General features: G+C 41.0%; 1 protein-coding gene across 6 annotated transcripts in view; it reads left to right on the top strand.

Moving 5' to 3' along the window:
• cenpe (centromere protein E) overlaps positions 1-26,708 on the top strand; it is a 169,106-nt gene that overhangs the window by 10,597 nt on the left and 131,801 nt on the right. For all 6 annotated transcript variants that reach the window (XM_073024450.1, XM_073024413.1, XM_073024458.1 and 3 more), the window contains exons 7-11: positions 712-779; positions 2,620-2,670; positions 12,866-12,917; positions 13,401-13,488; positions 23,540-23,666. In XM_073024450.1, coding sequence (XP_072880551.1) covers positions 712-779; positions 2,620-2,670; positions 12,866-12,917; positions 13,401-13,488; positions 23,540-23,666 — 386 coding nt within the window. The remainder of the gene's footprint in view (positions 1-711; positions 780-2,619; positions 2,671-12,865; positions 12,918-13,400; positions 13,489-23,539; positions 23,667-26,708) is intronic.

The following is a 26,708-nucleotide window of genomic DNA, read 5'->3' as shown; positions in this document are numbered from 1 at the left end:
CAGACTAAATGGTTGTCACAATTATCTATAGCTAATGCAGCCTGCATATTGCAAATAACATTCACTCGTCTGTCAATCGCACAATAACCAACACATGTTATGGCAGAACAACCTGTTATTCCATTTTAAACTATGCAAATTTAATTGTTGAATCCAAGATTGTTCCCTGCGTAGGCTTGTTCTAATATTTTATGTTTTAGATGTGTTTGAAGCATATACTCGAGTATTTGAAAATAATACTTCTTGGAAATTATATCCTCTATAATATAGCTTCTATTTGACTTTTTTCCTTGTGGAATCAATTATGTTTGGACTAAAAGTTGTTTCATTTTCTGTCAGTCTTTCAAATTCTGTGTCGAGATGTTCCAAAAATACAGAACTCAACCCAATGTTCTTATTCATTGTCATATTGTACTGTGCTGTAGTGTTCTTGTTTTTGATGTTTCTTTTCAATGATATTTCCTACATTTACTAAATCTTTTACTCCAACTATTTATTTTTGTGTTGCATTTAAGCTGCTTTAATTCACTATGAAGGATTTCTATGCTCATGACATTAACAAATACTGTGCATATTGCTATGATCTATTTGAAAAGAGAATCATTTGGGGGGAAAAGCAACATTTTTAATAGCTAGCTGCAATATTGTGAATTGATATTCTATTTCCAACGGAACTGTTTTGTCAATTTTAAAATTTTCTTTTCTTTGTAGGAAACCGGCATTATGGGGAAACAAAGATGAATGAACGTAGTAGCCGATCACATACAATTTTTAGAGTGGTAAGATAATATTATCTACAATCTAGATTTGTTGGTTCAGTTGTGGAAAAGAATATGCGTTGTAAGTCAGAGTTCTATTGATTATTGAAATCCATTTGAAATGTGATTGTAATTCTAAAGTAGGACATGTCTGAAGCTGAATGGTGCAAACCAAATTCAATAAAATGATCACTGATTTTATATTCATAGTTCTATGAATGGCAGGTGGTCTACTAGAGCAAGATACAAATATCAACAATCTGGGATGTAAAAATAATTATGCTGTCTATTTTTAAGAACCTGAAACAAAAGGATTAGTTACGGCAATGTTTCAGTTGAAATATGCTGAAATGTTTACTTTTGAATGAATTAGAAAAGATGATTTAAATATTTGTAATGACTAAATAGAATTTCTCTGTCCATTTACTGCTGACCATGATACACTTTTCTATTGTTTCTGCTGTGTAGATGTGTTAATGTAATCATAAATAATATTTGACGAACTGATTTGCTTACTGCTCTCTAGCAGGTAATCTGAATCTCACTTATTTCTCTAAATGCTCTAGAACAGTGGTGTCAAACTCATTTTAGGTCATGGGCCGGATTGAGCAAAATGCAGCTTCATGCGTGCCGGATCAGTCGGACGCGTGCGAACGCAGCTTTCGTTGCCTCCGTTTTTTCAGCCTGCTCTCATGTGTCTCAGTCTCTGCTATAACTACAAAGTGTTTCACTTTACAAATTCCGTTTCTTATGAAGAAGACTGCCGAATAAACACTAAAAACCCTGAAAACCTGGTACCTGAATAAACTCAGCATTAGCCATATCATACGCCATAGGCGCTTCAATTACTGGGGCCAGCTTTAATAGTAATTAGATATTATCTCGCGGGCCAAAGATAATTCCACCGCGGGCCAAATTTGGCCCGCGGGCCTTGAGTTTGACATATATGCTCTAGAAGGTTTTAACACAGAATATGGCTTTATTTTTAATCTATAACTGTCTTGCGCAATTTAGTAGAACTTTATGTCGAGTGCATAGTAGTTTATGGTACTACTTTATGTTTATAGTACATACATGTTTATAGTTTATGTTTGTGGTGTTTATGTTTATAGTACATAGTAGTTTATAGTAGTTCCAAGCGAGCCATCCTTACATTTTGTCTCAGAAAAATTAGGGCACTTTGCTTCTATAGTAATAAAAAAAATCCCACTTGTTTGTTATTCCTGACAAGATGGGAAGACAATACTATAAAATACAGAAGTGATTCAACGCTGGAAATATGATGCAACGCAAGTACTGCAAATGCCTTTGACTGGCAGCATCAATGAACCTTTTATTTTGATCTTGTGGTGTCCCAAAATTTTAGTGTTTTAGTATCAATTAGCATTGATGATTTGGATTGGTTTTTTTTACTTGGGATAACCATCAAACTATGTTTCTGACTTGTTAGGAATGTATAGGTAGTCTACTTTAACTGAATTGATACAATTTATGCAACATCTTTCAATAATGGCCACTAATTTTAAACAGAGGCTTTTGAGGAAACCCTATCTTTAAAAAGTACAACTTCTGTTAACTGAGAAACGATGCAATTGTTGCTAAACCATGCTCATGTTCCAATGCCATGAATACGTTACAGGTGTATCCATTTTACTTGAAAGGAGAAATAATACAAATTAATACTAGATTTTCAGATAGAGCTAAACATTCTGATTGAAGTGTTATTCTGCTGTGGAATTTTAGATTTTCATACTGTCACAGAAGGGTCTGGAACCTTCTCTAAAGACATTTGTATATAAGGATAAATTGAGGATTGGTTGTTTTTGAAGTGCTCTAATTTAATGACAATCTTCCATTTCAGATTGTGGAAAGCAGGGATAAAAATAATGAAGCAGTTAAGGTTGCACATCTGGTGAGTTCTCTACCATTTTCTGAACTTAATAGCTCTGCATTTTGATTCAATTGTTTTTATATTCTGGTTTAACCAGAGATGTCATTTTCCTTTGGGCCAATATATTTCTGGTTGGAGCTAGCGTTCAGCAGACCACTCCATTCCACATGAAATCCAGCAGTTGTGTCTGAAATCTGGGGTTGCTGGGCTTTCTTGCCATTACCTTCTATTATTAAGCCAACTCTGACTTGATGTGAGGTTGGACATTATTTTCTGTTTTCATTTATAAATTGTATGTTACTGGTGCATTTTCTAAAATACTTATTTCCCTTATTTCCATTCTCAAATTCTTTAAAACTGATCTAAATGATGCCTTGAATGTCAGGGCTAAGTCCAGGAAGATCTGCCTTTCATCTTACTTAGTCCATATTAAAATTTTTTCATTAGCTGTTATCAGGTTGTTAAGATTGATTTTTGGAGTTCTTTTCCATCAAACTTGTAAAGCTAAAACATGAGTGTGTGACCCAGCAGAAAGTGTTGGTTGTTGTTTTCTGACAATGACAAACTTGTGTGGGAGGAGTTTTACAGTGAAAAATCCGTTGCACTGTGACAGCTCCACTCACTTGGCCTCAAATCTTGGTCCAATGGTACGAAAAATCATCATGACTGGAGACTTCCTCGGCTGCAATAGTGCCTTGTCTTGCTCTTTGCTCTCCATGAAGCATTGCAGCATCGCCTTCTTGGCCATTAGATCTTGTAGTTGATCTCATCCACCCAGGGTTTGATGTGTCAGGAGACAATTTGCTCACTGCAGGATATACACCTCCTGACTAGCTCTTTTAGTCATGGCCACTAACCTTATCTGTTTCTGTTCAAAACAGAGCAAGACTCGTCAATACTGAATGTCAGAGGTGTAAATCACTTGTGGCAGTTAGACTCCTGTGTTATAGGGGACCTTTGCCGCTTTTGTCGGCATATTATAAGCCACTTATCAGCCCAGGCCTGAATGTTATCCAGGCCTTATAGACTATCTTAAGAATAAAAAAAAAAGCAATTGAGTGAAGTTGGAGATGAACTTGGATGAATGTGAGCTCTGACAGAGTTTGCAGGCCATCACTTCCTACAAGGCAAAACCTTTGATTCCCAGATGATCTCAACGTCTTTCATGCGCACTTTGAAAGGAAGAATAAAACTACATCTGTGCAAATCCCTACAGCATCTGGTGACCATGTGATACCTGTCTCGGAGGCTGACGTCTGAACATGTTTGGAGAGGGTGAGCCTTCTCAAGGTGTGAGGCCCTGATGGTGTACTTGGCAGGGCACTGAAAACCTGTGCCAACTAAGTGTTGAAGGATATCTTCAATCTCATACTAATGCTGTCGGGGTTTCAACCTGTTTCAAAAAGGCTTCAATCATATTGGTGTCCAAGATGAGCAGGGTGAGCTTCCTTAACAACTATGCCCAGTTGCATTCATCTATGGTGATTAAGAGCTCTGAGGAGTTGATCATGGCTAGAATTAACTCCTGCCTAAGCAAGGACCTGGACTCTCTCTGCAATTTATACGCATAAGAAAGTTTGCAGATGCTGGAAAGCGCACACAAAATGCTGGAGGAACTCAGTAGGTAGCATCGATGGAAATGGATAAATAGTTTTCAAGATTGAAAAGGAAGGGGGAAGACACCAGAATAAAAAGGTGGGGGAAGGATAGCTTGAAGGTGATAGGTGAAGTCAGGTGGATTATAAAGATAAAGGGCTGGAGGATAAGGAATCTGATAGGGGAGCAGAGAGGACTATAGGAGAAAGGAAAGGAGGAGGGGATGCAGAGTGGTGATAGGCAAGTGAGGAGAGTTAAGAGGCCAGAGTGGGAATAGAAGAAGAGGGGAGGGGGAGGAATTTTTTTTACTGGAAGAAAACAATATTCATGCCATCAGGTTGACTTAATATAATGTGTTGCTTCACTCTGAGGGTGAATTTAGAGCAAAATTGCTGTCCCAGAGGGACATAAGGGGCTGCTGTATACTTGGCTTCATGAAAACATGGCTATCCCCGGCCATTTTAGACGCATTGCTGCAGCTCAATGGCTTATGATTCTCTGCAAAGGCAGGACAGCTGAGGCTTTTAAAAATAGATGACATGGAGTATGCGTTATGATTAACTCATGGTGCATAAATGTGGTGGTTTTGTCTTTGTCCTGCTCACCTGATTTGGAACAAAACATTTAGCGATCAAATTGTCATCTATTTTATCTGCCAAGGAAATTTTCTGCCATCCTGGTAGCCGTGTACATTCCACGTCAGGCCAAAATCAAGCACACACTAGAGGAACTGAGCAACGTAATCAGGACCAGGAAGGTATGGTTGAGGGAGGCGGAGGGATGCTGACAGGACTGCCTTGAGTGGACAATATTCAGGGATTCATCTTAGAGTCTGAATGAGTATTGCACATTTGTCACTGATTTCATCATGACTTGTGTGGATGAGTATGTGCCTTTGAGAACATACTGGATATACCCAAACCAAATGTTGTGGATGAACCAGGTAATTTACTCTGCTGAGGGCTAGATCCTGTGCCATTCAACACCGGTGATTAGAATGATACAAGAAGTTCTACAGAAGGCTATTTTAAGGGGATAACAATTCTAGTCCGAGGCTGAATTGGATGCATGTCAGCTCTGGCAGGGTTTGTAGGAAGGTGGAGTGATGATGGCACTAAATGATGACTCCTTTGCTTGCATCTTTGGCAGCAGCTCTATTTCCAGCTTTACTATCTTTATTTTCCCCTTTCAGGGTTCTTTTGAAGACCCTGAACTGGAGTTACACGCTGACTATGGTTCTTTGTGAGAATGGGACCCGCTCTCAGGGTTTCATAACCGGCCGTTGTTGTTCGGCATGCCAAGGGCTCGGCCTAAGAGTCAGGCTCAGATTGGGATGCCTAGGATCTTGGGGCTCTGGAGACGGGTGGATTGAGGGTCAGTGTTATGACAGGAGATCGGGGGAGTCAGAATATCTGCAGTTGTGTGCCCAGATTTTTGGGCACAGAATTCAAGAAGCAACGTGGTGGACTTTTAACATCGTAAACCAGCGAGTTGTGTGTTATGTCTCTCTGCTTGCTGGGAAAATGGAGACAGCTCTTTCTGCCTTATTGGGAAAGAGAGAGCCTATGGTATGTCAAATACCGGGTGAATTGTGAAGACTTTGTGGTAATTGCAAGTCTGTGTTTTTGCTGTTGCTTATGCTTGAGTCCTTGGTGGCAGGTGCCGGTGTTTTTTTTGCCGGTGGGGAGATAGGGGATTGTTGCTTGCTGTCATTTGTGTGCGGGGGGGGGGGTGGTCTTTGGGGTTCTGACATTTGACTGTCATTTGTTCTTTAGGGCACTTCTCTGTTTTCGGGGATGGTTGCAAAGGAAAAGCATTTAAGGATGTATATTGTATACATTTCTGACATTAATTTGTACCTTTGAAACCATTACTTCCTACAAAGCAAAAGCTTAACACCATGTATGGCAGTAATGCTTCACTCCCAGATGAGCTGAATGCTTTCTATTCATGCTTTGAAAGGGAGAACAAAATGACCCCTTTGCGAATCCCTGCCGCATCTGGTGACCCTGTGATCTGTCTTGGAGGCCAATGACAGAAAATCATTTAAGAGGGTCAACATTCATTCATAAGGCGTCTGGCCTGATGGTGTACCTGGTGAGGCTCTGAAGCTTGTGCCAACTAAATGGCAGGAGTCTACAAGAGCATCTTCAATCTCGCTGCTGCATTCAGAGCTACCCACCTGCTTCAGAAGAACAGCTGTCATACCAGCCCCTAAGAGTGAACTGCCTCATCAATGATTGCCCTGTGGTACTTCAATCTTAAATACATCTAGCTCTGTAGATGCTGGAATTCCAGAGGGACACAGACAATATGCTATAGGAACTCAATAAGCCTGTCAGCATCTATGGAAATGAATAAATGGTTGACGGTTCGGGGTTACCTAGATGGAATATGAGGTGTTGCTGAGACTGGCCTCACGGCAAAAGCAAAGGCCATGGACTGACATGTCAGATTGGGGATAGTAATGAAACTATTTGGCCATTGGGATATTTTGCGCTTGGTGGTTGCAATGGATGCGCTTGGAAAAAGTAGTCCACCAATTTACGTCAGTCTCATTAATGCCGAGGAGGCCGCATCGGGAGCACTGGATACAAAAGACGATACCAACAGATTCATAGGTGAAGTGTTGCCTCACCTTGAAGAATTGTTTGGGGCCTGAATGGAGGTGAGGGAGGAGGTAAATGGGTACACAAAAATACAACTGCAGATGCTGTGGATCAAAGATTACGTACACGACGCTGGAAGAACTCAGCAGGTCAGGCAGCATCCGTGAGAAAAGAATAGCTAATGTTTCGGGCCGAGACTCTTCATCAGGAAGGGTCTCGGCCCGAAACGTTGACTACTCTTTTCTCACGGATGCTGCCTGACCTGCTGAGGTAAATGGGTAAGTGTATTTCTGTTGCTTGTAGGAATATGTACCTGGAGGGAGCTTAGTGGGACAAATTAGTTATCTTGAGGGATGAATGGACAAGGAAATCATTTAGGGAACAATCTTTATGGAAAGTTGTGGAGGTGTTGGATGTGGAGGCTCATGGGGTGGTAGGTGAGGAAAAGAGGAACTCTATCCCTGTCAAGGCGGAGGGAAGATGTGGTGAACATGGATGTCTGGGAAATGGAGGAGGTGTAGGTGAGAGCAGCATCAATGGTGGAAGAAGAGAAACCTACTCTTTGAAGAGGGAGGACATCTCTGATGTCCTGGGAAAGAAAGCCTCATCCTGGAAACAGATGTGTCAGAGATGATGGAACTGAGAAGGGATTAGTAGTTTTACAGGAGATTGGGTATAGTCAATATAACTGAGGGAATTGGTTGTTTTATTAAAAAATCAGTAGACAGCTAGTTGCCAGAGGGATCGAGAAAGGGGAGGAAGGTGTCAGAAATGGACCAAGTGAGTTTAAGGGCAGGTTGGAAGTTGGAGGCAATGCTGATGAAATTGATGTGCTCAGCATGGGTGCATGAAGTAGCCCTAATGCAGTTGTCAATGTAATGAAGGAAGAATTGGGAATTATACTAGTGAGGGTTTGAAACATGGACTGTTCTACAAACGTTTGTACATCACCAATGAAGATGCAAGCATAGCTGGGCCAATGAGGGTGCCCATGGTTATCCCTTGAATCTGAAGAAGTGGAAAGAGCCTAAAGAGAAATTGTTGAGAGTGAAGATTCAGATTTCCTGTGTTAAAGTGTTTTGAGAGGTCCTAAGCAAGGACCTAGACACACTTCAATTTGCTTATTGCCACAATAGGCCATAAGACAAAGGAGCAGAAGTCGGCCATTCGGCCCATCGAGTCTGCTCCGCCATTTCATCATGAGCTGATCCAATCTCTCCTTTAGTCCCATTCCCCCGCTTTCTCACCATAACGTTTGATGCCCTGACTATTCAGATACCTATCAATCTCTGCCTTAAATACGCCCAATGACTTAGCCTCACTGCCGCCTGTGGCAACAAATTCCATAGATTCACCACCCTCTGGCTAAAAAAATGTTTTTGCATCTCTGTTCTGAATGGGCGCCCTGCAATCCTCAAGTCATGTCCTCTCGTACTAGACTTCCCCACCATGGGAAACAACTTTGCCATATCCACTCTGTCCATGCCTTTCAACATTTGAAATGTTTCTATGAGGTCCCCCCCTCATTCTAAACTCCCAAGGAGTACAGTCCAAGAGCGGTCAAATGTTCCTCATATGTTAACCCTCTCATTCCTGGAACTATTCTAGTAAATCTTCTCTGAACCCTCTCCAATGGTCTACAACAGGTCTACAGCAGATGCAATCTCATTGGCTCTCCACTTAGCCTTGGATCACCTGGTCAATAGCAATACCTACATCAGGATGCTGTTTTGACTACAAGTTCAACACAGTCATACCTTCAGTTCTCATCAACAAGCTCCAAAGCCTGTTACTTTAAATCCTGTTACTTCCTCTGAAACTGGATCCTTGACTTTCTCACTGAGAGACCAGTCTGTGCAGATTGGAAAGAACATCTCGCTGATAATCAACCCTGGCGCACCTTAAGGGTGTGTGCTTAGCCCCCTGCTCTACTCTATCAACACCCACAGTTGTGTGGCTGGGCTCAGCTCAAACACCATCTATAAATTTCTTATTATAATTTACAGTGTATTTTATGTATTGCCTTGTTATTTTGCCGTTTAAAAAAACAAATTTCTTGACATATGCCAGTGATAACAAACCTGATTCTGATTCACTCAGGCACAGACTGCTTTATTTTCTGAGTAACTGTGAGGTGATTGAGGATTATGCAACCATCAGCAAGTACTTCCACGCTCTCTTAATCTGGGAAGGAAGGTCATTAATAGTGTTTCCTGATCATAAGGGGGCCTGGCACACTGAATTGAGGTGCAGTAATACTTTGTACATAATCACCATAAGACATGGAGTAGAACTAGGCCACTCGGCCTGTCGAGCCTGCTCTGCCATTCCATCATAGCAGCTTTATTATACCTCTCATCCCCATTCTCCCGCCTTCTCCCTGTAACCTTTGACAGCTTGACTAACCAAGAACCTATCAATCTCTGCTTTAAATATACTCAGTAAATTTTCTTTCACAGCTGCCCATGGCAATGAATTCCACAGATTTGCCACTCCCTGGCTAAAGAAGTTCCACCTCGTACATGGACGTTCCTCTGTTTTGAGTCCGTGCTCCTGGTCCTAGACTCACCTGCTTCTAGGAAACATCCTCTCCACCTCAACTCTATCCAGATTTTTCAATAGATTTCAAAGAAATCTTACCCCCCCCAAACCCATCCACCCACGCAATTCTTCTAAACTGCAGCAAGTAGAGGACCAGAGCTGTTCAACACTCCTCATATGTTAACCTTTTCATTCTCATTATAATTCTTGTGAAACTCCTCTGGTCCCTCTCCCCTCACTGCTTACCTTAAATAAGGGGGCCCAAAACTGCTCACAATTCTCCAAGTGCAGTCTGACCAATGCCTTGTAAAGCCTCAGCATCACATTCTTGCTCTTGTATTCTCGTCCTCTCGAAATGAACGCTGATATTGCATTTGCCTTCCTTACTACCAACTCAACCTGCAAGTTAACCTTTTGGGAATCCTGCAGGAGGACTTACAAGTCCCTTTGCACCTCTGATTTTCAAAATTTCTCTCTGTTTAGTAAATAGTCTCTGCCTTTATTGCTTCTACCAAAGTGCATGGCCGTACACTTCCCTACACTATACTCCATCTTCCACTTCTTTGCCCATTCTCCCTATCTGCTCAAGTGCTTCTGCAGCCTATCTGCTTCCTCAACACTACCTGCCCCTTCAGCCATCTTTGTATTGTCTGAAAATCTGGCCACAAAACCATTAATTCCATCGTTCAAATTGTTGTCGTATAATGTGAAAAGTGGTACCAATGCTGACCCCTTTGAAAACTACTTGTCGTCGGCAGCTAGCCAGAATAGGCCCTCTTCATTCCGACTCTTTGTCTTCTGCCAAAGAGTCAATCTTCTATCTATGTGAGTATCTTTCTTGTAATACCATGGATCCTTATCTTGTTAAGCAGCTGCATGTGCAGCAGCGTCTTACAGGCCTTCTGAAATCTAAGTACACAGCATTCACTGACTCTCCTTGTCTATCCTTCCTGTTATTTTCTCAAAAAATGCCAACAGATTTGTAAGGCAAGCTTTCCCCTAAAGAAAACCATGCTGACTTTGGCCTACTTTACCATATCCTCCAAGTGCCCTGAAATCTTATCCTTAATAATGGACTTGAACAGCTTCCCAACCATTGAACTCAGGCTAACTGGCCTATAACTTACTTTCTTCTGTCTCCCTCCTTTCTTGAAAAACATTTGCATTTTTCAAGTCCTCCAGATCCATTCCAGAAACTCGTGAGTCTTGAAAGAGATTCATTTGCAATCTCTTCAGCTACCTTTTTCAGAATGCTGTCACGTCGTCCATCGGGCTCAGATCTTTCAACTTCCCAAGCACCCTTAGTAATAGCAATTAAATCTCTCTACCCCTTGACACTCCAATTTCTGCTATACTGTCTTCCACATGAAGATTGACACAAAATTCGTCTGCTATTTCTTTTTCCCCTATTCCTGATATTCCAGTGTCATTTCCCTGTAGTCCAATATCAACCCTCTTTTATATATCTGGAAAAAAAAATTACATGCCCTCTCTTTTGCTTTTATGCTGTCTTTGTTTTCTCTTGTTAGCCACAGTTGCCTCATTCTCACTTTTAGAATAATACTACTTCAGGATGTATCTATCCTGTGCCTTCCAAATTGCCCCCAGAAACTTCAGCTTTGCTATTCTGTCATCATCCCTGCTAGTGTCCCCCTCCATTCAACTTTGGCCATCTCTTCCCATGCCTCTGTAATTCCCTTTAATCGCCTGTAATGCTGACACAGCTGACTGTTTCTTCTCCCTCTCAAACTGCATGGTAAATTCTATTATATTATAAACACTGCCTCCTAAAGGTTCCTTTACCCTAAGCTCCCTAATCATATTAGTTCATTACACTAAATCCAATCCTGAATTGCCTTTCTCCTAGTGGGCTCAACAATGAGCTGCTCTAAAAAGTCCTCTTGTAGCATTCTGCAAATTCTCTCTTGGGATCCTGCACCAACCTGAATTTTTTTTAATTTTTTACCCAATATATCTGCATACTGAAATCCCCCATGATTATTATAACATCGCCCTGATTACATGCCTTTTTTACTTCCTGTTGTAATTTGTATTTCAAACCCTGATTGCTGTTCAAGGGCCTGTATATAACTCCCATCAGGGTCTTTTTACCTGTGCAGTTTCTTAACTCTACCCAGAAGAATTCTACATCTTCTGACCCTATGTCAACTCTTTCTAAGGATTTGATTTCATTTTTTACCAGCAGAGCCACCTGACTCCTGCCTACCTACTTGTCCTTTTGATACAAGGTATATCCTTGGATGTTAAGCTCCCAACTATGATCTTTTCAGCCTTGACTCAGTGATGCTCGCAACATCATATTTGCCAGTCTCTAAATGCACTACAAGGTCATCTACCTTATTCTGTGTACTGCATGCATTCAAATATAACATGTTCAGTCCTGCATTCATCAGCTTTATTGATTTTGCCACCATGTTACACTTCACCTCATCCAACTGACTGCAATTTTGCCCTGCCTGTCCTAACCCAGTCTTACTAAACACTGTGTCAACTTGTATACCAACAGCCTCATCTTCAGTCTTATCATTCTGGTTCTCATCTCCTTGCCAACTTAGTTTAAAGCCTCTCCAATTGCCCTAGCAAACCTCACCACAAGGATATTGGTCTCCTGCAGGTTCTGGTGTAACCCATCCTTTTTGTACAGGTCCATACCTTCCCAAGATGACATCCCAATGATAAAAATCTGTAACCCTCTACCCTGCACCACTTCTCAGCCATGCATTCATCTGTATTATCATTCTATTCCCGTCCTGACTAGTACTTGGCACTGGGAATAATCCAGAAATTGCTGCCTTGGAGGACCTTTCTTCAGTCTTTTCTTTAACTTCCAAGACTCGTGCAGGACCTCTTCCTCCTTTATTCCTATTATTACTGCACCATGACCTCTGGCTCCTCATTCTCCCTCTTGAGAATCTTTGCAGTCTTTCTGTGACATCTGGATCATAGCTCTTTGGAGGCAACATCCCTTCCTGACGTCTGTTTCACAGCCACGGAATCTGTTTGTCTCCCTAACTATTGAGTCTCCTATTACTACCGTCTGCCTGACTTGATGCTTCCATGCTGAGCCTTGGAACTGGCTGTAGAACCATTGGCCTGGCTGTTGCTACTGCTCTGCCCTCATAGGTCATTCTCCCCCCCCCCCCCCCCCCGTATAAAGAGGGGGTATTCTTGTTGCTGTGTGATATTTTGTGGATGGGATAATTGAGCTTAAATCATCTTATCCACAAAATATCATGAGCTCAATCTGCAGATTACATATAAAGAGAAGAGGATATTGTCACAACTAGTCAGCTGCAGTTGAAAGAATTTTTTAATCATTTGCAAACTGAATATTGAATGAGCACTTGTAACTTCAATTGATCACATTGGTGAATAAACTGCTTTGTTTTTACCATTGTATACTGTCTGCAGCACTGAATTGAGAATTAAATAGGGAATTTCTTTCATAGAATTTGGTCGATCTGGCAGGCAGTGAACGAGCCAGTCAAACAGGAGCAGAAGGTACTTTGTAAAATTTTAGTAGTATACTGGATAATTTACCTCCATACTCCAATTTACTTAGTATTATCACATTTTGTAATATTTTAAACAAGTAATTGTATATTTCTGCCTCTGAGTCTCGCTACAAATATCCCAAGTATTATGTGTGAAATTTAAAATTTAAATTTTATATGAAAACATTGTTCTTGAAATTGTATAAGTTTTAATCCAAGCCAGAGAGAATCATTAGTTAACTGGACTTGGTCTTTATTTTTATTTTTATTGACATTCTTTGTTAATTATTTCCCCCAGGTATTACGAAAAATTTATTGCTAACGTCCAATCTGAAGTTGTATGTGTATTCCCCATTCCATTGCAGTTTCTCCTGCAGTTTTCATTAAGCTTCTTTGTATTGCTTTTCACTTTTTGTATGAAGCTTATTGTTACTTCAAACTGCTTGCTCATTTTCCTGTGATGAACAAATGATTTCTCTTTATGATGTAGGTGTCCGTTTAAAGGAAGGATGCAACATCAACCGTAGTTTGTTTATACTTGGTCAAGTTATTAAGAAGCTTAGTGATGGACAATCTGGGTAAGAAACATCTCAATTTAATATAATGTAGATAATATACAATGGCATGCAAAAGTTTGAGCACCTCTGGTCAAAATTTTTGTTACTGTGAATAGTTAAGTTAGTAGAAAGTGAACTGATCTCCAATAGTCATAAAGTTAAAGATGAAACATTCTTTTCAACATTTTGAGCGAGATTAGTGTATTATTTTTGTTGTGTACAATTTTAGAGTGGGAGAGAAAAAGAAAGGAGCACCATGCAAAAGATAGGGCACCCCAAAGAGATTTGAGCTCTCAGATAACTTTTACTAAGGTATCAGACCTTAATTAGCTTGTTAGGGCTATGGCTTGTTCACAGTCATCATTAGGAAAGGCCAGGTGATGCAAATTTCAAAGATTTTTCAATACCCTGACTCCTCAAACCTTGTCCCAACAATCAGCAGCCATGGGCTCCTCTTAGCAGGTGCCTAGTACTCTGAAAATTTAAATAAACGATGCCCACAAAGCAGGAGAAGGCTACAGGAAGATAGCAGAGCGTTTTCAGGTAGCTGTTTCCTCAGTTCGTAATGTAATTAAGAAATGGCAGTTAACAGGGACGGTGGAGGTTGTCGTGGTTTCTTGAAATAACCAGGAGACGCAGAAGATTCTTCGAGAAATTTAAGCTTTTATTTGCAAACAAAAGCTGAGACAATTAATGAACGTGTCACTAATTGTCCACTGAGCCTAGTTCATAGTATTCTTTATAGTTCTTTCTTATCTCAGTTACATTAGCATATACTTGTTCTAGTGCCTTGACTGGTTCTCATACCATCACACCATCGCATTATCCTGTCTAGTCTACTCCTTGGAACACGTGTCCCCCTTCCCGGCTTTGACTAGTTTTCATACCATCACACCACTCCACGACCCTGTCTACCACTGTTATCTCTACATGCTTACTTTCACTGTTAGCTACATTCTTAAGGCACTGAGCTTACTTTCACTGTTAGCTACATTCTTAAGGTTAGCTACATTCTTAAGGCACTGAGCTTACTTTCACTGTTAGCTACATTCTTAAGGCACTGATGCATTCAATAGTACAGAGACAATACAGAGATTACATTCTGGCCAATTTATTGGATACATAGCAAATAGCAAACACAAGGCTGGCCACATAGTTCTGGCCACACAGCAAACGTTGCAACTTTATTCTCCAATAAGGTCAAGTTGAGGCCTGGAAGACCAGGAAAACTTTCCGAGAGAACTGCTCTTAGGATTGCGAGAAAGGCAAATCAAAACCCCCCGTTTGACTGCAAAAGACCTTCAGGAAGATTTAGCAGATTTTGGAGTGGTGGTGCACTGTTCTACTGTACAGTGACACCTACACAAGTATGACCTTCATGGAAGAATCATCAGAAGAAAACCTTCCCTGCATCCTCACCACAAAATTTAGCGTCAGAAGTTTGCAAAGGAACATCTAAACAAGCCGATGCATTTTGGAAACAAGTCCTGTGGACTGATGAAGTTAAAATAGAACTTTTTGGCTGCAATGAGCAAAGGTATGTTTGGAGAAAAAAGGGTGCAGAATTTCATGAAAAGAACACCTTTCCAACTGTTAAGCATGGGGGTGGATTGTTCATGCTTTGGGCTTGTGTTGCAGCTAATGGCATGGGGAACATTTCACTGGTAGAGGGAAGAAAGAATTCAATTAAATACCAGCAAATTCTGGAAGCAAACATCACACCGTCTTAAAAAAAATACTGAAGATGAAAAGAGGATGGCTTCTACAAAAGGATTATGATCCTAAACACACCTCAAAATCCACAATGGACTACCTCAAGAGGCACAAGCTGAAGGTTTTGCCATGGCCCTCACAGTCCCCCGAGCTAAACATCATCGAAAATCTGTGGATAGACCTCAAAAGAGCAGTGCATGTATGATGGCCCAAGAATCTCAAAGAACTAGAAGCCTTTTGCAAAGAAGAATGTGTGAAAATCCCCCAAACAAGAACTGAAAGACTCTTAGCTGGCTACAGAAAGTGTTTACAAGCTATAATACTTGCTAAAGGGGGTGTTACTAAGTACTGACCATGCATGGTGCCCAAACTTTTGCTTCGGGCCCTTTTTTCCTATTTTGAAACTGTAAAAGATGGAAATAAAAAATAATCTTGCTTAAAATATTAAAGAAATGCGTCATCTTTAACTTTATGCCTGTTGGAAATCAGGTAATCTTTTACTCATTTAGCTATTCACAGTAACAGAAATTTTGATCAGGGGTGCCCAAAATTTTGCATGCCACTGTATTTACTATTTAGATGACAATGTAATGATAAAATGTCCTACCCATCATTCATTGGTTCCTTTTAAACATTTTACAAATTAAAAACCTCAAATCCCAATGAGGAGCATTAATACAGTGCAAAATGAAGCATACAATAACAATATGCTACAAAGGAAGAGAATTTCACAAAAAAGCACCCAAATTAAAGACAAGCAAGCCTAGTGTCCTCCCCAAGCCCCACAACACAAGAAAAAAAAACAACTCCAGACCGACCACAACACAATACAAAGAGTACAGGTCAGGACAGTCAAACTCCCAGACTGTGAATACACTTAGCAATAGAGGACAACAATGCCCACTACCAGAAAAAAAAAGGGAGCTGAAAGCAAGGGACCGAAAAGAAGAAGAAGAAAAAAAAACCCTAGTCAAGAGGAAGGCCATGAAAGCACTCGACAAAAGGTCCCCAGACCCTATGGAACTCCAGATCCGAATCAAGAACCGAACAATGAACTTTCTCGAGGTCCAAGCAGGCCATAATGTCGTTAAGCCACTGCGCATGAGTGTGCGGGGCAACATCTCTCCATCCAAGGAGGATCAAGCGTCTAGCCAGGAGAGAGGCAAAGGACAGTATTCGGCACCCGGTCGGACCCAGACATAAATCTGTCTCGCCCCAAAAACCGAACAGAGCAATCAAGGGGCTTGGCTCCAGGTGCTGATCCAGAATACCCGACAATGTAGTGAAGACATCTTTCCAGAATTTCTCCAAGCTAGGACAGAGCCAGTACATATGGATGAGAGAGGCCACGCCCCTCTTGCATTTATCACAGAGCGGACTAATGCCAGGGTAGGATCGAGATAGTTTAGATTTAGACATATGGGCTCTATGAACAATCTTAAACTGTAAAAGGCAATGGCGAGCACAAAGAGAGGTTGAGTTAACCGATTTGAGAACTGAGTCCCAGCTCTCCTCGGATAAGGAGATATTTAAATCCTGCTCCCAGGCCATTTTAATTTTATCCACAGGGGCCTGTCGTAAGGCTGCTAGTTTATCTCGGATAATTGATATTAAACCTTTACCTAGTGGATTAATGGAAAGAAATAGGTCCATAGCATTTTTCGCAGGCATTTCAGGAAAGTTAGGAATTAAAGGAGCAATAAAGTGTCGGATTTGGAGATATCTGAAAAAGTGAGCGTTAGGCAGGTTGAACTTAACAGAGAGCTGCTGAAAAGAAGCGAAGCGATTATCAATGGAGAGATCTTCAAAATGTCTAATGCCCTTCCTATACCAAACATGGAATGCTGAATCGTACGTAGTAGGTAAAAAAAGGTGATTATGTGCGACAGGGCTAGAAACGGAAAACCCCTGGAAACCATAGCATTTCCTGAACTGAGCCCATATACGCAAAGTGTGTCTAACAAGAGGATTAGCTATTGATCTGGGCAGACTGCTAGGGAGTGCAGAGCCAAGAAGTGCAGATATAGATAATTCTTTAGTGGAGCTCAACTCCATTGCCACCCAGTTAGGGCACTCGGGTTGGCCGTGGAAGAAAGACCAGAAGGTAGCACAACGTATATTAGCTGTCCAATAATGTAAGCGAAAGTTAGGTAAAGCCATGCCACCCTCTTTTTTAGATTTTTGGAGGTGGATTTTATTAATTCTAGAGCGCTTATTCTGCCACAGATATGACAAAATAATAGAGTCTAAGGAATCAAAAAAAGATTTAGGAATAAAAATTGGGATAGATTGAAATAAGTATAAAAATTTGGGGAGAACATACATTTTAACAACATTAATACGACCTACCAAAGACATAGATAGAGGTGACCATTGTACCAGACTCTGTTTTATAGCATATGAAAGATTGACAAAGTTTTCCCGAAAGAGATCTTTAAACTTCCTTGTGACTGTAATTCCAAGATAAGTAAATTGATTATGGACTACTTTAAAAGGGAGATCACGAAATATTAGTTCTTGTGCTTCTTTATTAATTGGGAAAAGTTCACTCTTATGTAAGTTGAGTTTATAGCCAGAGATCTGGCTAAACTGGTCAAGAAGTGAAAACATTAGAGGTAAGGATGTAGACGGATTTGAGAGAAAGAGTAATAAGGCATCAGCATAGAGAGAAACTTTATGCTCAACACCCCCTCTCCAAATCCCGGTCAATTCAGGACAGTTTCGAAATGCTATCGCCAGAGGTTCTATAGCCAAATCAAAGAGAAAGGGACTTAAGGGGCATCCCTGACGGGTGCCACGTTTGAGATTAAATACTTGGGATTTCTGAAAATTATTTAAAACAGAAGCAGTAGGACACAGGTACAGCAATTGGATCCAAGAGATGAAACTTTGGCCGAGGTCAAATTTTTCTAAGACTGCAAAAAGGTAGTTCCACTCTATACGATCAAATGCTTTCTCCGCATCAAGGGAGATAACACATTCAGGAATCCCAGTTGGAGCTGAGTATAAAATATTAAATAGACGCCGAATGTTTAAAAAAAGGGAGACGGTTTTTAATAAAGCCTGTTTGGTCATCAGAGATAATGGAGGGAATAACGGTTTCTAATCTATGAGCCAACACTTTAGCTAAGATCTTTACATCAACATTGAGCAGAGAGATCGGCCTGTACGAGGAACACTCTGTTGGGTCTTTGCCCTTTTTTAAAAGAAGAATAATAGATGCCTCATTGAAAGAGGGTGGCAATTTGCCGTAATTAAACGAGTCAGATAATACTGAAAGTAACTGAGGAGAAAGAAGTGAAGAGAATGATTTATAAAATTCTACAGGGAACCCATCAGGTCCAGGAGATTTCCCTGAGGACAGTGCAGAAATTGCAAAAGATATTTCTTCTGATGATATAGGTGCATTGAGTTTGGCTTTGAAATCAGATGAAAGTGAGGGGATATTCAGATTCTGTAAAAATTGATCCACAGAGATATTGTCATTCAGAGATTCAGAGGAATAAAGCCGAGAATAAAAATTTTTAAATGCGTCATTAATTTCTAAATGATCCGATGTAAAGTCTCCGTTCTCCTTCCGGATCTTTGTAATATGTTGTTTGGCTTTGGAACGCCTCAGCTGATTGGCTAGGAATTTACCAGACTTATCCCCATGAATGTAAAAGCGACTCTTGCTTTCGAGAAGTTGGCGTTCGACAGGTTGAGTGGACAGAAGGTTAAATTTAGTTTGGAGTTCAACGCGCTTCTTGTATAATTCAGGGTTCTTAGTTTGGGCATATATTTGATCCAAATCTTTAATCTGGTTAATGAGGTCTGCTCGATCTGCATGGGATCTTCTGTTGAGATTTGCTGTGTAAGAGACTATTTGATCCCTCAGATATGCCCCCATGGCATCCCAGACAACCTGGGATGGCACTTCAGGTGATGTATTAGTGTTAAAATAAAAGGTTATCTGATCCTTAATAAACTTTACGAAATCATCATCCGATAATAAAGTCGAATCAAACCGCCCGTGCCCACTCCTCTGAGGGAGACCAGGAAAGTTCAGAGAGAGGGCAATCGGGGCATGGTCAGAAATCAGCATACTCTGATAGTCACAAGAGTGGGCAAATGGGATAAGTTGGTTATCGAGTAAGAAATAGTTAATTCCAGTGAAGGCATGGTGAACATGTGAGAAAAAAGAACAATCTCTCTCCGTAGGACGGAGGAAACGCCATATAGATAGATAGATACTTTATTCATCCCCATGGGGAAATTCAACTTTTTCTTTCCAATGTCCCATACACTTGTTGTAGCAAAACTAATTACATACAATACTTAACTCAGTAAAAAATATGATATGCATCTAAATCACTATCTCAAAAAGCATTAATAATAGCATTTTTAAAAGTTCTTAAGTCCTGGCGGTTGAATTGTAAAGCCTAATGGCATTGGGGAGTATTGACCTCTTCATCCTGTCTGAGGAGCATTGCATCGATAGCAACCTGCCGCTGAAACTGCTTCTCTGTCTCTGGATGGTGCTATGTAGAGGATGTTCAGAGTTTTCCATAATTGACCGTAGCCTACTCAGCGCCCTTCGCTCAGCTACCGATGTTAAACTCTCCAGTACTTTGCCCACGACAGAGCCCGCCTTCCTTACCAGCTTATTAAGACGTGGGATACCAAAATTAGAGAGAAACGATTGAATAGCTAAGGCAGATCCAGTAGGTGATCCGGTAACAGAGGACGATCGATCCAGTCTAGGATCCAACCAACAGTCGAAGTCACCACCCAGTACAAGAGAGCACGAGTTCAAGTCTGGCAGTGAGGAAAAAAACCGCTCAAAAAAGTCAACATCATCAAAGTTGGGGGCACACAGGCCCGCCAGCGCAACTCTAGTGCCACATAGTTCACCAGAAACAACAACAAAACGGCCATTTGTATCAGATATTTCACTATGGAGTTCAAAAGGAACACCTGAGTCAACAAGAATGGAGAACCCCTCCCCCCCAGCCCTAGCGGCAAAGGATGAACGAAAATGCTGATCCGCCCACCCCGACAGAAGCCGGGAGCCATCAAAACAACGAACACGAGCCTCCCGAAGGAAAGCAATGTCAGCTCCGAGCTGCCCGATATGTGAGAATACCCTCCTCCCTCCAACAGGGTGACTCAATCCCCCCACATTCCAGCTCACGAACTCAAGTGCACCAGCCACCATCAACTACCAATGCATAAAAGGCAGCAGGCATATAAAAAGTCAAGCAGTACAACAGCAGTCTGGGAGCAGAGATGCAAACACAGATTCGTAAAGTCAAAATATAAACATGTCCTGAGCAATAAAGAGAAACAATAAATACAGTGAGTGATGTTGGAACTGGAAAACCCACCCCACCCACACAACCCAAAACCAGACGGCCACCAAAACGAGCAGCTAGCTCCACCAAAAAAACCAACCCAAATACAACTTCCAGATCTGTGTCATTAACAAGTTCCTTTTCTAATGACAGTTTCATTTATGTGTGCCCTGTCCAAAGTCTGCTTTTCCTTAAGTGGCCTCGTGGGAAATTAACAGTCTCTCCCTCTGGCAATACCTGTCATGCTGAGATTGTTTTCAGAAGGTTGTGTGTCTGACCATTCTGAACTTGTGCCAGATGTAACTCACTCCACAAAAATTGTTTTCAACCTGACAAGTAAACATCCAAATTTCTTTTAAGGAACATTAAAGCATGTGGGAATAATGATTATATTGCTGTGTTTTACTACTTCCCAGAACATGAACAAAGTAGAATATTTATAAACTACATTGCAATGCACTATTGATCTACATGTTGCTCTAAATCAAATTGCGGGGCTCAAATAAAATAATTTTAAATGAGATCTGAGTTGTTTTATTTTTGCCAATATTTTCAAAATGGCTCTTATTTTGATATTTTGTTTTCTAACTGTTTGAAAGCGGTTTTGAATTCCTTTAAGATTTCGTCTCGGAGGTTTCCCAGCGCAACCACCGTCTCGTCCGACGGGGTCATAGTTTCTTTTCTCCCGGATTTAGAACTCTTGCTAGACATTGTAAGTTAGATATATTCACAGGCAAGTAAGAGATACCGAAATAATTCCTAACTAAGGTTTAAGAAATGGAGACATTTAATGCAAAGGTAGCGACAGTAACGGAACAAAAGTTCGGAGCAGCTAAACAATCGCCATCTTACCGGAAGTCCCCTATTTTGATATTTTGTTGATAATTTCTTCAATCCTTTCTGTAAATCGATGTCCTTTTGTTTGTCTAGGATATGTATGCAGATTTAAAATTCATGACGATTTCTGAAATTGCACAGTATGATAGTACAGTAATAATGTACAAGGCACTGGTGAGGCCAAATTTGGAGTATTGTGTACAGTTCTGGTCACTGAATTATAGGAAAGATGTCAACAAAATAGAGAAAGTACAGAGGAGATTTACTAGAATGTTACCTGTGTTTCAGCACCCAAGTTACAGAGAAAGGTTGAACAAGTTAGGAGCGTAGAAGGTTGAGGGGGGACTTGTTAGAGGCATTTAAAATTATGAGGGGGATAGATAGAGTTGATGTGGATAGGGTTTTTCCATTGAGAGTAGGGGAGATTCAAACAAAAGGACATGAGTTGAGAGGGGTCAAAAGTTTAGGGGTAACATGAGGGGGAACTTCTTTACTCAGTGTGGTAGCTGTGTGGAACGAGCTTCCAGTGGAAGTGGTAGAGGCAGGTTAGATTTTGTCATTAAAAAAAAATAAAAAAAAATTGGATAGGTATATGGACAGGAAAGGAATGGAGGACTATGGGTTGAGTGCAGGTAGGTGTGACTAGGTGAGCGTAAGCGTTCGGCACAGACTAGAAGGGCTGAGATGGCCTGTTTCGGTGCTGTAATTGTTATATGGTTATATATTTTTCAGTGAGCTAACAAAGTTGGAAGGCCATGGAAAGTGGGAGGGTAAATCATCTGGATTTCCAAATCAGATAGCAGCTTATCAGTGTTTTACAGTATCTTGTAAGTAATAAATTCCTCAGGTTGTAGTTACTTCTGTTTTTCTTTGGCCCCACCCCTCAAATTTCATTGAGCTTCAGTGTAACAAAGGCTTCATGTGTCATTGACACCCGTGAACATCTGTCCAACCTGCTTTCCTGATCTCCAAATTGCAGGTGCTTCATACTCCTCACCTGTGGTTCCACGTTCACCTCCATTCCCTCCCTGGAATGCACCATAAATTTAAGTACCTCTTTTCCTCCCCCCCCCCCCCCCCCATCCCCACCCACCCAGACCTCCTCCATGCACATATAAATTATTTTGCAGTGGTGCTGTTGCTCACATTTGGTTGACTGTAGAACATAATATTTCTGTGAAGATACTTAATCTTCCCATTCTTTTTTACTTCGCATAAACAATGTTACAATTTTCTCAGTCCTATTTCCCATTTTGCAATATTTGGTTTAATAAAGCAGCCTTTTAACAAAGTAAAAATATTTTTAAACCAGTAGACATTAAGTGCAATAGAACCAAACACTTTATCTGCCTATCCATTGTTACCCTTTTGAATAACTGCTATATGAAAGCAAGCACCCTTGGGGTTATGGTATTATGAGAGTCTGAAGAAAATGTGTAAAACACCTGGTTTAATTTTCATGTGACATTCATTAGATGACTGAGGCCAAAATGATAGGAATAATTAGTGACTATCCATTACCCAAGATTACGGTATTGTTATAAAATGGAAGGAATGGTGTTATAAACTACAATCATACTGGATTCAGCAAATTGATTTCTATAGGTTACGCAGGGTCTGTATGGAGAAAGGAGGTCTGATCTTATTGCATCACTTCCTGAGTTTGCTCTTGATTTAGACAGTCTATACCCTGCCGAGACATGGAGTATTTCGACAAAGGCAGAAAAGCAGAGGAGATTGCTTATTTTGCCCGCTTTGACCTGGCTTACCCCTAGTGTGCACAGTTTCCTGTATGAATACTGGATTTTACTGAAATATTGTCTGGAATTCAGAGTGAAAGCATCTGAAATCACCAGAATAAGTTGCGAATTGAGCTAGGATGTTTGTTCTTCTCGGGGTCTCCCACCAAGCAATAATCCATATGTACTGAAAATTCTCAGTGCATTATGGAATGTTCCAACATGGATCTCCAGCTAATGCAAAGGTGACTCCTTGCTCTGTGATGGAAAGGACCAGGAATGAGTTGACAATTGCTGCCTTAATTTTATGTGATTGCTGGTCCAGCAACCTTTGAACATGAAAAGAAGGGGAATGGCAGAAGCTGCGCTAATGAAGCAGTTCACATGATCTGGTTGTGTGCTTTCATTCTTATTGCTTGCTCATTTTAATTCTCTTTATATTTGTATCAGATTTCTAAATTATAGGGACAGTAAACTGACTCGAATTCTGCAAAACTCATTAGGGGGCAATGCAAGAACATTAATTATTTGCACAATTGCTCCATGCGCCTTTGAGGAAACTCTCAGTACTCTTCAGGTAAGATGATCAACTTTACTATTCTGTAGTGAGCTCTTTCAAATAAATCTAGTGCATCTGATCTTTTAAACTCTTCAAAACTGTCTACTTAGCAGTTAGGGGAAAATACAATTAATACTACAGTATGAAAATACTTGCGGATATTGATATGACAAGTTTAGTCTTTTCTGTCCCATCGAGAATTTGTTAATATTTACTATCAATAACTTGTGATTCTGCTACTGACTGATAATGAAATGAGCAATAATGATAACAGCCAAGAATGTTACACATTTTTTGGTAACAGCATATTTTAAAATGACTGTAATTTTTCATTAATTTCAACTCTTATAACCATATAACAATTACAGCACGGAAACAGGCCATCTTGGCCCTTCTAGTCTGTGCCGAACGCTTACTCTCACCTAATCCCATTGACCCGCACTCAGCCCATAACCCTCCATTCCTTTCCTGTCCATATACCTATCCAATTTTACTCTAAATGACAATACCGAACCTGCCTCTACCACTTCTACTGGAAGCTCATTCCACACAGCTACCACTCTGAGTAAAGAAATTCCCCCTCATGTTACTCTTAAGCTTTTGCCCCCTAAGTCTCAACTCATGTCCTCTTGTTTGAATTTCCCCTACTCTCAATGGAAAAAGCCTATCCATGTCAACTCTATCTATCCCCCTCATAATTTTAATTACCTCTACCAAGTCCCCCCTCAACCTTCTACACTCCAAAGAATAAAGACCTAACTTGTTCAATCTTTCCCTGTAACTTAGGTGTTGAAACCCAGGTAACATTCTAGTAAATCTTCTCTGTACTCTCTTTATTTTGTTGACATCTTTCCTATAATTTGGTGACCAGAACTGTACAGAATACTCCAAATTCGGCCTTACCAATGCCTTGTACAATTTTAATATTACATCCCAACTCCTATACTCAATGCTCTGATTTATAAAGGTCAACATACCAAAAGCTTTCTTCACCACCCTATCCACATGAGATTCCACCTTCAGGGAACTATGCACCATTATTCCTAGATCACTCTGTTCTACTGCATTCTTCACTGCCCTACCATTTACCATGTATGTCCTATTTGGATTATTCCTACCAAAATGTAGCACCTCACACTTACCAGCAATAAACTCCATCTGCCATCGCTCAGCCCACTCTTCTAACTGGCCTAAATCTCTCTGCAAACATTGAAAACCTACTTCATTATCCAGAACGCCACTTACCTTAGTATCATCTGCATACTTACTAATCCAATTTAGCACCCCATCATCCAGATCATTAATGTATATGACAAACAACATTGGGCCCAGTACAGATCCCTGAGGCACACTACTAGTCACTGGCCTCCAACCTGATAAACAGTTATTCACCTCTACTCTCTGGCATCTCCCATCCAGCCACTGTTGAATCCATTTTACTACTTCAATATTAATACCTAACGATTGAACCTTCCTAACTAACCTTCCGTGCGGAACCTTGTCAAACGCCTTACTGAAGTCCATATAGACAACATCCACTGCTTTACCCTTGTCAACTTTCCTCGTAACCTCTTCAAAAAATTCAATAAGATTTGTCAAACATGACCTTCCACGCACAAATCCATGTTGACTGTTCCTAATCAGACCCTGTCTATCCAGATAATTATACATACCATCTCTAGGTAGCCAGAGCACCACTGTAATATTTTCTGTGACAAGCAATGCAACACCTCCCCCTCTTGTCCTTCCGATTCTATCACACCTGAAGCAATGAAATCCAGGAATATTTAGTTGCCAATCACACCCCTCCTGCAACCATGTTTCACTAATAGTTACAACATCATATTTCCAGGTATCAATCCATGGTCTAAGCTCATCCACCTTTCTTACAATGCTCCTAGCATTAAAATAAATGCATTTAAGAAATTCTCCACCTCTTCCTCTCTGTTTATCTCTAACAGTACAAAGAACTTTACTCTCTTCTTTTTCTTCCTTCTCCCATACATCTGTTCCTACACTCTGGTTCCCCTTCCCCCCCATATCTAGTTTAAATCTACTGGAGCCTCTCTAGCAAACCTACCTGCTGGAGTATTTGTCGCCCTCCAGTTCAGATGTAAACTGTCCTGTTGGAACAGGTCCCACCTTCCCTGGAAAATTGCCCAATTATCTATAAATCTGAAGCCCTCCCTCCTGCACCATGTCTTCAGCCACGTGTTGATCTGCACTATCTTACTATTTCTTAACCCACCTGCAAGTGGCACTGGTAGCAATCCTGAGGTTGCTATCCTGGAGGTCCTGTCCTTTAACTTGGCACCTAGCTCCCTAAACTCGCCTTTCAGGACCTCCTCACACTTCCTACCCACGTCATTGGTCTTTACACGGACCACGACATCCAGCTGCTCACCCTCCCTCTTGAGAATATTGAGAACTCAATCCGTGATATCGTGGACCCTGGCACCAGGGAGGCAACAGACCATCCGGGATTCTCGATCTCTTCCACAGAACCTCCTATCTGTCCCCCGACTGTCGAATCCCCTATCACTACTGCTCTCCTCTTTTCCCTCCTCCCCTTCTGAGCTGAGGGTCCAGTCTCGGTGCCAGAGATGCAACCACTGCAACTTGTCCCTCGTAGGTCGTCCCCACCAACAGTATCCCAAACGGTATACTTATTGTTGATGGGAACGGCCACAGGGGTGCTCTGCTCTTCCTGTCTATTCCCCTTCCCTCTCCTGACAGTCACCCAACTACCTGTCTCCTGACTCCTAGGGGTGACTATCTCCCTGTAACTCCTGTCCATTTCTGCCTCTGCCTCCCGAATGATCCGAGGTTTATCCAGCTCCAGCTCCAGTTCCCTAACACGGTTTGTCAGGAGCTACATCTGGATGCACCTTTCACAGGTGGTGTCATCTTGCCAACATAAATAAAACTTTCCTGATGTAACAAAATGTAACCTCTTGTGAAATGTGATGAGCTGAACAAATCTTTTCCAGGATTCTTTTCGCGTGAAAATTTTTTTTTAAGGCCTAAGGCACTGTTTTATCCTTGTGATAAATCTGTCCT

This window comes from Hemitrygon akajei, chromosome 2, assembly GCF_048418815.1.
Source record: "Hemitrygon akajei chromosome 2, sHemAka1.3, whole genome shotgun sequence".
Lineage (NCBI taxonomy): Eukaryota > Metazoa > Chordata > Chondrichthyes > Myliobatiformes > Dasyatidae > Hemitrygon > Hemitrygon akajei.
This window is presented reverse-complemented; position numbering and strand designations above follow the sequence as displayed.